General features: G+C 36.4%; 1 protein-coding gene across 1 annotated transcript in view; it reads left to right on the forward strand.

The window, feature by feature from the left end:
* RUNDC3B (RUN domain containing 3B) overlaps positions 1–12,317 on the forward strand; it is a 51,890-nt gene extending 39,573 nt beyond the window's left edge. The window contains exons 9-11 of the mRNA XM_085050642.1: positions 6,906–7,052; positions 7,422–7,537; positions 9,939–12,317. Coding sequence (XP_084906768.1) covers positions 6,906–7,052; positions 7,422–7,537; positions 9,939–10,084 — 409 coding nt within the window. The 3' untranslated portion in view covers positions 10,085–12,317. The remainder of the gene's footprint in view (positions 1–6,905; positions 7,053–7,421; positions 7,538–9,938) is intronic.
* Positions 12,318–12,787: the final 470 nt, after the last annotated feature.

Here is a 12,787-nt window from a genome sequence, read left to right on the forward strand (position 1 = left end):
AGGGTATCTGTTCTGTGGCACAAGTAGTGCCATTGCTCTGACACAGAAAGATCTGTTTGTCAGTGAGAATAAGAAAATGTGTAGTGGTAGGACATTCCTGCTTTTTTTCACTGCAGCAACTGCCTTTAGAAACTCTGCTGGGATCTAACTGCTCTAGCATGTAGTTTGGGGAACACTGTGTCAGTGTAGAGAGCACAAATCTGAGAGAGGTGATATATTGCAGCATCAAAAGCTACTGGTAAGTAACTCGTTTTCATGCCTGCTGATCTAATTTCTCAAAGTCCAAGGACATACCAGTCCAGACAGCTCACTGTTGTGTTACAGTACTGACAGCTTGGGAGTTCCCTTTTTATTTTGGAGTTGCTTTTACAGATTTTAGTTATATTCATGTATGCTATTAATTTGAGTTTGCATTCCATATTTCCTATCCTAAATAAAGGTTTTTAAAGCTTGTTCTTACTCAAATGCTTTTATTTTTTTAAGCTTTTATTTTTACTTTTACTTTTCACTACTCAGGTAGTTCTTGAACTGGAACACTCATCTGATATAATTCCCTTTCTTAGGGAATTAGTCTGTTTGGTTTATTTCCTGTCTTCATCTGCTGGTAGGAGGCAAATTGCCGATTGGACTGGCATTTTCTGGATTTGGAGAAATTAAACTTGCAGGTAAGAAGTCACTGGTTTTCATAGGTATAATTGGAAACAGAACTGACTTTCAGTTTATTAAACAAACTTTTGGAACTTTTGGAATAGGTTTCCAATGAATCTGGATTTCATCCAGGGGGAAATTGGAAATCCAGTCTAGTTGAAATGAGCCTAGAAATTGTATCTGGTTATATGGATTTCCTATAATCCTTTATAGGAAAGGCATTTCTATATTAGCTTGGACTAAATTTGAGATGAAATTTTGTTTACTTATTTATTTTTAATTTCCCAGAGGTAATATAGTTACAGTATAGTAAGTGACCAAAGATAATCACTGTTTTATTTAATTTCTGTTGTGCATGCAGGAACCCCACCTACAGATTGTCTTTTGTCCCCCTCCCTCACTATTAAGTCAGGTCACACATTGAAGATGCAGAGAAGTCTTAGATGTGTTGATTCAAAGCAGTAATTTCCTAGTCTTTTGAGAGGCAGCTGAGCTGCCAAAAGCAATTCTAGTGCAAACAGAACTGTTTGTGGGGTTATCTTAGGAATTAAACATAAACAAACACAAACAACAACAACAACAAAAAAAGCTTCCTTTAAAAAAATTAAATAGCTAATTTTGATGCTCCATTTTCACAGTGGCTCCTAACATGATTGTACCAGAACTGAAAAGGCAGCAGGAGTGGAAATGGGCAGTAATTGGTCAATTGCATTTTATTTTTATGTGTGTACCTTACAAAAATATATCCTGCCTGTGCTTAATAAATCTCAGAATAATAAACCATTAAATAAACAGCTCAAAATAAAAGTTGAGGAAATCTGACCCTGACAAACAGGGTCAGTGAACAGTAGAGGAGAAGGATGTTTATTTGAAGTCTTCACTAATCTCACATTTCCCAGCCTCTTAAATACACAATTCAAGAACTGAAAGTCAAAAGCATGCAGAGATATTTCTGGGAATAGCTGTGTAAACCTGATGAATGCTCTGGCTGCTTCTGTTATTCTTGAATAAAACTAAGTAAATTTACAGGTCTGGAGGGAGCATATATATCTACAGACACTTATTTCCAACTTGGGAGTATGTTAGTATTGATTAGTTAATGACTCATCAGTAGCCTTTTGTAATAGGCAGGAATTCATTAGTAGGATGTTTTTACTGAAGTCTTTTTTTTTTTGTTTTGAAGAGGCGCTTAATTTTAATAGTAGGTCCTGGTGTAGAAAGCAAAAAATACCAATGTAAGCCAAGTATTCATCAGTTTTTAGTGATTTGTTCTAGTATTAAGATGTCCTCATCTCTTTTGCTGATTGTTTTGCCAAACAAATTATTACTTGCAATAGTATTTTCAGTTTCTGTGGAGTTTTTTTTTTTTTCCAGATATTAAAAACATCCCACCACAATTTAAGTGTCATAAATAGGGTATCCTGGGACAACATGGTGAGACTGTATATTTTACTTCTCATATATATATATGCATTATGGAAAAATTTATGCTGTGAAGTAATGAAAAAGATATTTGGTCATTTTAAAGAGACATGTCCTGGTTTCACCTGGGTTAATTTTCTTCCTAATAGGTAGTACAGTGTTGTTTTTTGGATTCAGTTTGAGAATAATGTTGTTAACAGACTGATGTTTTGGTTGTTGTTGAGTATTCTTTCTCTGCCTGCTATCTCTTCACTATTTCATTATTTTTGTAATGTTTGCAGAACTTGAAACACTATATGAAGTTGTCTTACAAAAGTGTTGGTTGGGGTAAGGACTGCTAAGGGTACAACTGTTTTCTTTCTGCAGATTATAAAACAGCTTCTGCTACTTTTCACCAACATGACTGTAAGGAGATAGAAATAATTGTAGACACAGAAGATAGCAGTTAGTTGGATGAGAGAGGGGAAGTTCACAGACGCTGACAATCAAGAATTTTTTCATGCCTAGGTTAGAGAATGTACTGTAAATGGGTTTAACCCCCCCAGTCTGATAATAAGTTCTTACATATTCTTCCTACACTGCACAAAACCTGCACTCTGCAGTCTCAGTCTGTTAGTCCAGGATAACCCATTCAGCTATATCTCACAGACTGCCTGTCTTTCATTCAAAAAACAATCACAATCTCTTACTGAGATCCACTGTTTTCTCTATGTACCAACTGCCTTTCTGAGATTACTACTTTTATCTACTGTTTTTGTCTTCTTTTCCAGATTGAAGAAAAGGAGTTAATGGCTTGGTGTATATGCCTGTTTTCACTCAGATTTAATAGTATTTCCTTATTTTTTTAACTTCTCTCTTTATTAAATCCTTTTGTCTCTCTTACTTTCCTCTTTTCTATTTGGAGTTCTTGCTTTTACTCTGGTATTAAATGGCTTAACATACTGTCTGCAAACCTTATTTTGCATCATCCTTAAATCCTCGCAGCTACAAAACCAATAGAAGCATATTTTATTGAACTTTATTTAAAATGAGAACTACATACTCATTGCACTCCTGGCGATGAGGAAAAGTCCTGCTTCAAACCCTGTAGCATCTCCACCCAGAGCTGGCCAGCGCTGGTTACAGTGTTTGCATTCTGGGGAACAAGAGCACTACTGTAGAAATGCAATATGCCTTGGTAAAATAAGTTGTTGTCCTTTGAGAGCTCCTACCCTCTAGAAAGTGCTTCTTTTGTCTGAACAAGAGCTGGACAGCACTAGATAGTCTTGCACAGGTTTTTCACTTTGAGTTTTGAAATTTGTATTTGCTTTTTTCATTAAAACTTGATGATTAACAGTAAATGTTTTTGTATCCACCTCTTTTCCTGGTTTTGGGTATTTATAGCAGGATCATCTTTCCTCATGGTGATTAAGATTGTGAGATTCTCTATGCTGTGTAGACAGGGCGCTTAGGGACATAGTTAGTGGTGGACTTGGCAGTGGTGAGTTTGTGGTTAGCCTCAGTGACGTTAAAGGTCTTTTCCAACCTAAATAGTTATATGTTTCTGCTGTGACTCTTCAAAAAAGTCTGGTTAAACAAAGGAAGTACCAGTTTTTTAATATCAAGAGAATTGCTGTCTGCAGGCAGTGCCTTTATAATTGCACCCTGCTGCTGTGGAATCTTACAATACTTGAAAAATGGCTGCAAAAGAGCAAAGAGCTAAATAATCTACAAAGCTGATAAAATAGGTGATAACTAATAGCATCTGGTGTGAATATTTTGTCTAACTTTCTGTTGCCTATACTACCATTTTATATATGTTTGATACTGTGGACTGATTTTATAATTTCAAATCTATTTTTACATATTTTTAAAGGTTCAAAATAGAAGTTTTAAGAGGAGAATAGTTAGTTCTGTATCCTACTTGATGCCTGGTTTTCTTCATGAGAGAGTTTCCTACTGGAACTATCTTTAAATGTTATTTTAGAATGCCTGGAGAAGTTTGGTGAGTGTTTGCTCCAGAATTTCTTTGTTCACACAGGAAGTGTGAAATTTCAGGTTACTGTAGTATAAAGATTTGTGGAAAAAGCCTCAATATAGAATGCAAATATCAAGTGCAAGAAATCCACTCTTAGCAACTTGTCTGTAGATGCCTGTCTGTGCTAACATGTCTGTGATAGTGTAGAGGGGTTGGCCAAATGGAAATTTGCATATATGTGTTACATGTGCGAATTTGCATTTAAGGCACCGTGTCCTGTTTTGAAACTTCTGTGGAAACATTCAGAATGTCCTTCTGAATAAGGAGGTGGTATAATGTACCTAGCAAACCTCATAAGAATTTGCTATCTCACTGTTTCAGTTTCCTCAAATCAAACCTGTAACAGGCCTATGTAATGCTTGGTGTTCCCCATGGGATTAGGGTTGTTACATGGCCAGTGTAAACTATACATGATATTTGGAATTTTATTGAGAGCTTTGGCTTAGCAAAGTGGTTATTCCTGTAGATTTCTTAGAGAGGAGGGTGAGGGGGTAGATCCTTGAGTAAAAAAGGTTGATTGTTTACTTGTATGAATGCTGAGGGAATTAGTCATCTTTAGAGAAGTTTCTTGAAACTAGTTTTAATCATGGTGGTGCTTCATCCCCTTCTCATGCCATAAAGCTCTGAATCTGTCTCCTCTTTCAAACTTAGCTGCTAAAAGTTCATTACTGAGCTTACTTCTGTCTTTGTTTTGTGGGAAATGTTGGCTCTTTGGGCACTGTTATATGCTCTTACAGAGATTTTTGTCTAAACAGTTCAGATACCACCAGAATAAAAACTGCATTGTAAAAACAGACCTGTTGACGATGTTATTGGAAAATTCATGTAAATGTATGTGTGCCATGAATAGTTATTTAATTTGCTGTGCAGTTTGGCATTTCAGATTGCAACATGGCATTTGACTTTGAACTTTTGAGTACATTTGGTATGGAGATGAGTAAATTAGCTTTTTGCTTCAGGCCAGAGATAGTAAAACTTGTTGTACAGCAACATTTCATGGTTGTCTCGTATTTTGTGGATAGGAAGACTTACAAAATCCAATTACAAAATGCTATTAATTTTTATTTCTAGTTATTCTACAGCAGTATAAGGGCACGTCAAAGGTTGTCTTGTACTATTGGAAATAGTCTTGTCTTGGAGCCTGAGATGTACTTTCCTTATTTCTGTATGATTTTTGGCAGGTGATTTCCAATATCAGCAGATTAGCTTCCTCATTTCCAGAATTTTAGAAAACTGGTTTGCTTCATTGGAAATATGAGGCAAAACTAATTTGAGCATTTCAGGTATTCAGTTTACACTTTTTCTATCAGTTATAGACATAAGTTACTAGAAACTGTAAGGTGCTAGAAAGCAGAATAACTATGTGTTATATTTTGCCTGAAAGCATACAATGGAGTTAACATGTCTGGTTTTTAAGTTTATTCTGCAAAAGTATTGAAGGGGTCATGAGAGGGTGTTCAAACTGCAAAAAAAAATGAGAGGTGGGTGTGAAGCACATTACATTCCCACAGTGGGCTTGCAAAATAGCTGGCCTGTTAATTACCATTATGCTGGCAGAAAGAACCTTTTAAATGCAGTTACTTTTCTTTGTTGCTTTTGCAGATGGATTTAAATTTCAACTTTTTTTTTTTTTTTGTTCCTAAATATGTCTCAATGTGTTTCTAAGTTGCTTCCCCTAGGAAAAATTAACAGTTTAAAGTGCTTTGTGAAAATTGCAGTCTGTTGGTCACTTAAAGTAACATCCAGATGGTCACTAGTGGTGTTCCCCACCACTCAGTTTCAGGGTCAGTCCTGTTTAATATCTTTATTGATGGATCTGGATGTGGAAATTGAGAGCACCCTCAGTAAATTTGCAGATGACACAAGGTTGGGTGGGAATGTTGATCTGCTGGAGGGTAGGAAGGCTCTGCAGAGGGACCTGGACAAACTTGATCAAGGCTGAAAACAGCTACATGATGTTCAATAAGGTGAAGTGATAGATCCTGCCCTTAAGTCACTACAACCCCATGCAGTGCTACAGGCTAGGGAAGGAGAGGCTTGACAGCTGTTTGGCAGAAAAGGACCTGGGGGTGCTGGTTGACAGGTGGCTAAACATGAGCCAACAGTGTGCCCAGGTGACCAGTGGCATCTTGGCTTGTATCAAGAATAGTGTGGCCAGGAGGACCAGGGCAGTGATCACCCTCTACTAGCACTGGTGAGGCTGCACCTCAAGTTCTGTGCTCAGTTTTGGGCTCCTCACTCTCAAAAGGACATTGAAATGCTGGAGTGTGTCCAGAGAAGGGCAACAAGGTTTATCAGGTGTCTAGAAACCACATCCTGTGAGGAACATCTGGGGGAAATGAGGGTGTTTAGTCTGGAAAGAGGAGGCTCAGCAGGAACCTCATCGCTCTCTACAAGTACCTGAAGGGAGTTTGTACTGAGGTGGGGGTCAGTCTCTTCTGCTTTGCCTGCAGGGACTAGACCCAAGAAAATGGCCTTAATACGAGACAGGGGAGATTCAGATTAGATATTAGAATTTTTTTTTTCATTATTAAGGTGGTCAGGCATTGGAATAGGTTGCTCAGGGAGGGGGGTGGTGGAATCACTATTCCTGGAGGTATTTAAGAGCCATCTGAGTCTGGCACTGGGTGATGAGGTTAAGTGGCTTATGGATTACAGTGGCAATGTTGGGTGATGGTTGGACTGGATGATCTTGAAGTTGTCTTACAACCACGATGATTCTGTGATCAACTTCATGAGGACTATTTGTCTTGGTTTTCCTTTATCTTAACAAATTGCATTTAATAGACTGGGGTTTACTTTTCTTTCGTATTCACAGAACTGTGCTAAAGAATAATGACTTGAGATCAAGACAAGAATTAACTACTCACCTCACCAATCAGTGGCCTTCCCCAGGAGCTCTGGATGTCAATGCTGTTGCCTTGGACACTCTACTCTATAGAAAGCACAATCAACAATGGGATGAGTAAGTTTAATATTTGTTTTGATTCCCCGTAGAGGAACAGGAAAACTGAAAATGACACATTTTCCTTAGCGTATTTTGGAACATATCCTATTGGAGTCACTTGTTACAATGTACAAGGATCAGCTGGTAACTAAAATCACTTTCTCTTCCTTACCATAAAAATTTTCTTCCTTTGGATTAGTTTAAAAAAAAAGGGCAGAAAAGAAATCATTGTTTTAGGAAAGAACTGGCTTAGAAAATAAACAAAAATAGAGTTTAAGAGAAGAAAGATTACCTGCCTAGGTTTTTTTAGGAAAACTTTTAAGGAGAGTTGATGATACCTAGTTAGATCTTTAAATATGTTGCTATCAAATATTACTTGCTTTGCAGGAAAAGTTTCCAAAGTCTGGATCAACTTTCAGCAGAAGTTAGTCTTTCTCAATCCTCTCTGGATCCAAGTCACTCACAGGATGGGAAACAAGATGGAATTAACTTGTTAAATGAAGGTATAGAGCCAGTCTAATGTCTTCCTTTAATTCTGTTCTTCATAGCTCTGAACTTCAGTCTGTGTGAGACATGAATTTTCAGTGATGAATTTTCATATTTCACAAAATATACATTGCAAAAACATATTTTTCATTGTTATGAAAAAGTTTCAGTTTCCCTGAGGATGCTGCTTCAAATAAATTTGGATTTGTGAAGATACTCACCCCACTCCTCTGTATTAAAAGCTAAGTTTTAAATATACTGCATATCTCTTCCTTCCCTGTCACAGAACCAGTGAGCTTCACTACAAGGAGGATCTTCTGACACCTTTCTGCTATAACAAACTCTTTGGTTTTAAAAGTATGATTAAAAGCACTGGATTTGCAACTACCACTGTCATTCTTACATCTTGCATTTAACATTTATCTGTGGAGATACACCCTGATGGTGTTTCCATTAAAACAGAGAGAGGAACATGATATGAACTGTGTATATAAATGTAATCTATGCGCACACTCCTTCCTTTCAAACCTATATGCTTATCAAAGCTTAGCTGCTCCATCTTGTGGGCAATTGGGAAAAACAGGAACATGTTGGAAGATTTGTGAACTAGTATTTTGGGTATAGAATATAAATTGCTATTAAAAAAATCCTTTTTGTATCTTATCAATTGTAACCTTTAAATAGATTTGCCAATACATAATCTTAGTATTATATAACTGCTAAAATTTCTTTGGTTTTAAATATCAAGGATGAAAAATGTAGAATTTTTTAAAAATTGTAAGCAGTATTAAAATCTAATTTAATTAAAGTTATCTTAGAGAAAGTGAAACAGAATCAGCATGGCTATCACAGAGAGTTCTTGTGCAGATGCACTTTCAACGTTTTTTGCAATGTTTGAAGTTGCACTTTATTTTTTTTGTGAATTAAATTGTGGCAAACCCAATGGGAATAATAATTTAGGTTTTGATTTCAACACTGTCTTTAAAGGTAGCATAACATCTTGCTTCTGAATCAGTGAGGTTCATCAGTGCTCAAGCTTTAATGTAATTTTGTAATACGGAGATCCTGCTGTGATATCTCTCATCTAACTCTTAATATGGCAGTTTTAACTAAATGATTAGAAGTAGTAAATCTTCACATTTCTCTTAAGCCCACTCATGTAGACAGATTTTTAGCTTCACAGTTCTTGAAATGGAGGGCTGTGCCCAAACAGTTTTACACTGCTCTGTGTATATTATGACCTCATGTTGAATGTAGTTTTTAAATATCTTTCTAAAAGTGAAGACTTTTGAGAAGAGCTAGTCTAGTTCATTCTTTAGGGAAAGCTATTCAGTCACTTGAAAAAGCTTGATAGAGTTTTTTCTGCCAAGTCTGAAAATCTACTGAAAACTGCTAGTAAGAACCATAAACAATGCAAGAGAACTACATTTTACTATTTTTTTTTCATAATAAATTATTGGGCAGGGCATGGTTTCTGTTGTTTGGGTTTTTATCTTACATCTTTCTCAGGCGAACAAACCTTTTCTGACAGGAATATGTGAAACAATTTTAAGAAATGCTACCTTATAAATGTGATTTTGAAAAATTCAGGTAGACTGGCCTATCAGTAAAATCTTGTACGTGTGACCTTTTTGAGTTCATTTTAATGTCTAGTTTAAGGTGATGTTTCTATTCTATAGCTAGGAGGATGAAATACATAGATCAAATTCTTCGTAATGTAATTTATTAGCAGAGTTGGTACAAAGTGAACAGATATTCTCAGAAGGGAGGACATAAACAGAAAAAATGTCCAGTGCAGTTTCATACCTGTGGGTATGCTTCATTTTAACTCCCAGGTGTATTTGGATGACAGGGCAGATATGTGCACTGCTGCTCCTGTGCTGTAGGGCTTCTTCCAGTTATCAGAGCCTAATGCAATTCAAATTACCAAGGTTTAAAAGAGAAAATGTGTTTATTTTGATACAAATATATCCTGGTTCCAGTTAATTCTACCTCTTTCTGCAAGATTTAAAATTACATCTTTAGTACTGACATTGTATAAGTAATGTCACTTCCATTTATATAGACTGGACTTTATATACAATGAGTTTCCATTTATATACAATGAACTGCTGCTGGAATGAGTAACATCAGTTCACTGTGTAGTCGGTGGAGTCTCTGGATCTGCCTCTGCAGAAGACTGATTACAACTCAGCCTGTAAGGCATGGACAGGGATCTCTGTACCACCTGGACCGGGAAGGTGTGGCATAAGTGGCATAAGCCTTCCCCATCACATTTATGAAACATGCCTGTGCTGAAGCATAGTAAGGAATTCACAGTAGTGCAGATTAAACAGCTTTTTCTGTTCTCTCATTTTTTGTGGTCGAGTAATCTTGTGCTGCAAAAATTATTAGCTTAATTCTTATTTTTCTTAACAGGAAAGGAAGACACTCCATCATTGCTTGGTCTTTGTGGCTCTCTTACATCAGTAGCAAGCTACAAGTCTCTCACAAGTCTGAAATCAAGTGAATACCTTGCAAGTCCCACAACAGAGATGACAAGTCCAGGCTTAACACCATCTTGAGATACACACCAGAAGGAAAAGCTTTGTGTTGTATGCATTTGGTTTATGTTCCATAAAATGACTTGCAGTGAAAACTGCTAGTTCTGAGTTAAAAAATAGGCTGCTTTATTTTTTATTTTCATGGTTACCGTTATAATTCACAAATTTGGTCAGTTTTCATTTCCTTTTTTTTTTTCCCCAGAGGACTTTTCAGATTTTCTATTTATTCTGGAATTATTTAAAGCCTTTGGTCAGGTATAGAATGTATAATCTGATGCTTATGACTGATTTTTAAAATTAAACAGTTGGAAATCAGTCCCATACTTAATTGCCATCAGCTTTGTTTCTCCTTGCACTAGCCTGCCCTGCTCTAGCCACTGTACTCTGCAGTGCTTTAAATATCTATCAACTTTTGCAGACCAGACAGGGAATCCTCAACACCAGTCTTTGTAGGCAAATAAACACCTAACAATCGAGCTTTTCATCTGTGTATGTTGTGTAGGACCTCAAATAGCATATTTAACCTATCAACAGCTTTTTTCAAGTTGACTCAGTGTTAGTTTTTGGATTCCTGTGACTATCACGGCACTTAGGAGATGTCCCAAAGGCACTGAAGAATCACACTGAAATGCTCTTGCAAACTCTTGAAATTGCATGTGAATGACAAATGTAACTTGATCATATAAATCAAACATACCTAGCAATTTGTAAATGGTGAGCAAACTCACTAAATGCTTTTAAGTGGCCTGGGTTACAGATAATGTAACATTATACAAGAAATTTCTTACTGAAAAGATGGGGGCTGTGGATGATGGGGGTTAGCATCTTGTGAAGTTTGGATTCTGTGTTTATTAGCAAGATCCCAAGGAGAATGAAAAAGGGGAAACAATGTAATGATTGTATTTATGTGTTAAAGACTTTTCTCATCCCTGTAGTAGTGCAATAGGTATTTTTCTTGCTTAGTTAATGCAGCAAAACTTATTTAGGTCAGTTTTCTCAAATTACTTGCCGTTGACTTAAATTACTGATAGGAGAAAAAAAAAGGAGGCATTTTTTAAATACAACTAACTTTCCAGATTACCCTACAGTTTCAAAGTTTGCAAAATAATTTTTGAATTGCAAACTATATTCTTAATTCTTTGTAAGATACAATGGATCCTTTATGAATTTTGCTAATCAAGGTAATGCTTATCAGTATGATTAGTAACTTTTTAAACAAAACTGAAATGCATGTAAGTATGTTGTATTTATAAGTGCTAGGGAAAATGCTTTTTTGTGCCAAAGAAGTTTCATAAATTGTTTACATGAGTAGCTGCAATACAAGACAGATTTTTAATTATTGCTTACTCCTAGGTGTTTACAGTCTGTCACTACACTCTGTACAGGTTTAGTTGATTTGCCTCTTGTGATGGTACCTTGGCACTACTACTGTGAACTGGTCATCATAGGGTGGGCTTGAAAGAAAGAGGATTTATCCTTACCGTTACAGAAACTACAAGAAATACTTAGCCTAAGTATGAGGCTATTCATTTCTGGAACTCAAGGCACTGTTGGATTTAGCTGGAGGAGGTTAAAAATCCATCTCCTCAACTCTCTAGTCCATGCTGCTAGAGGTCACTGCATCCATAGCAAGGTACACAACTACTGATGCTATTTTAATGCAGAATTTTAAAACAGTTTAGCAAAATCCACCAGGTCTTTCAAGCCTTCATGTACCCACCCAGTTAATTTCTCTGTAATAAACTCTGACCATTAAATCCTTTCATACACCATCAGAATGTCCATTAATTCATGGAACTGTTTTTTGTTATCACATTAAGCACCTGTTTCTTGAGTAACATTATGAAATATAAATTTGTAAACTAGAGATGCATTTTTACTACAAATAAAATGAGGGAATCCAGATTCCAAAAGTTAAGATTCTACATCAATGTACCGTGATTTAATAGTCTTGTTTGCTGTTAAACACTTCTTACACTACATCAGTATTTTGAAAGGGGCAGTAATCATGATCTTCAGTCATGTTCACTGATGGCTCTTTTCTTAGAGCTATGTGTCGTTTCGCTGAAGTCTTTTATGTAGTCTGACACGTGTTTCTGGGTGTCATTTTGTGCATGGGCAATCAGTTATGTGCATCTTTCTCATTATTCATTTAAAAAAAAATTTTAAACCGCCAGAACTGTATGTTTTGTTGCCTTGACGTTCCATAAATGTTGCATGTAAATTAAACATTTTGTATCATCACTAGTTACAAGTTGTTGTCTCTTTTAATCACACAGGATAAAATAAGACTGTTCAGTAAATTACAGTATTACTGAGCTTATTAGCTCTTTTCCTACAAAATGGGGAGACTGGTTTTCTTGCTGTATATTACTCAGTGGCACCCAGTATCTGCTGTTACTATTTTCTCTTAGGCCTCATTTTGTAAATTTACATTCAGAAGTCACAGTAGAAGAACAGTGTTAAGCATGTCCTCTTGCCAGCACCATGGTACCTAACATGGTACTTAATGTCTTTAGAAGTAGAGTGTTTTTCAGTGTGTGAGGAATTTTCACCATGAACTGAAGTCCATTTCTTTGGTAAAGGACACCCAAATGACCTGAACACTGAGTTGCTTTTGTATCAGCACACCCCTCATTAAAGTACACCAGAAAATTAAATTCAGTAATTTCATTGAAAATGGCTCCTGTGCTCCAGCACACAAGAGGTGGCCTCTACTAAAAA

Source organism: Lichenostomus cassidix, chromosome 2 (assembly GCF_008360975.1).
Source record: "Lichenostomus cassidix isolate B80296 chromosome 2, HeHo_3.0, whole genome shotgun sequence".
NCBI lineage: Eukaryota > Metazoa > Chordata > Aves > Passeriformes > Meliphagidae > Lichenostomus > Lichenostomus cassidix.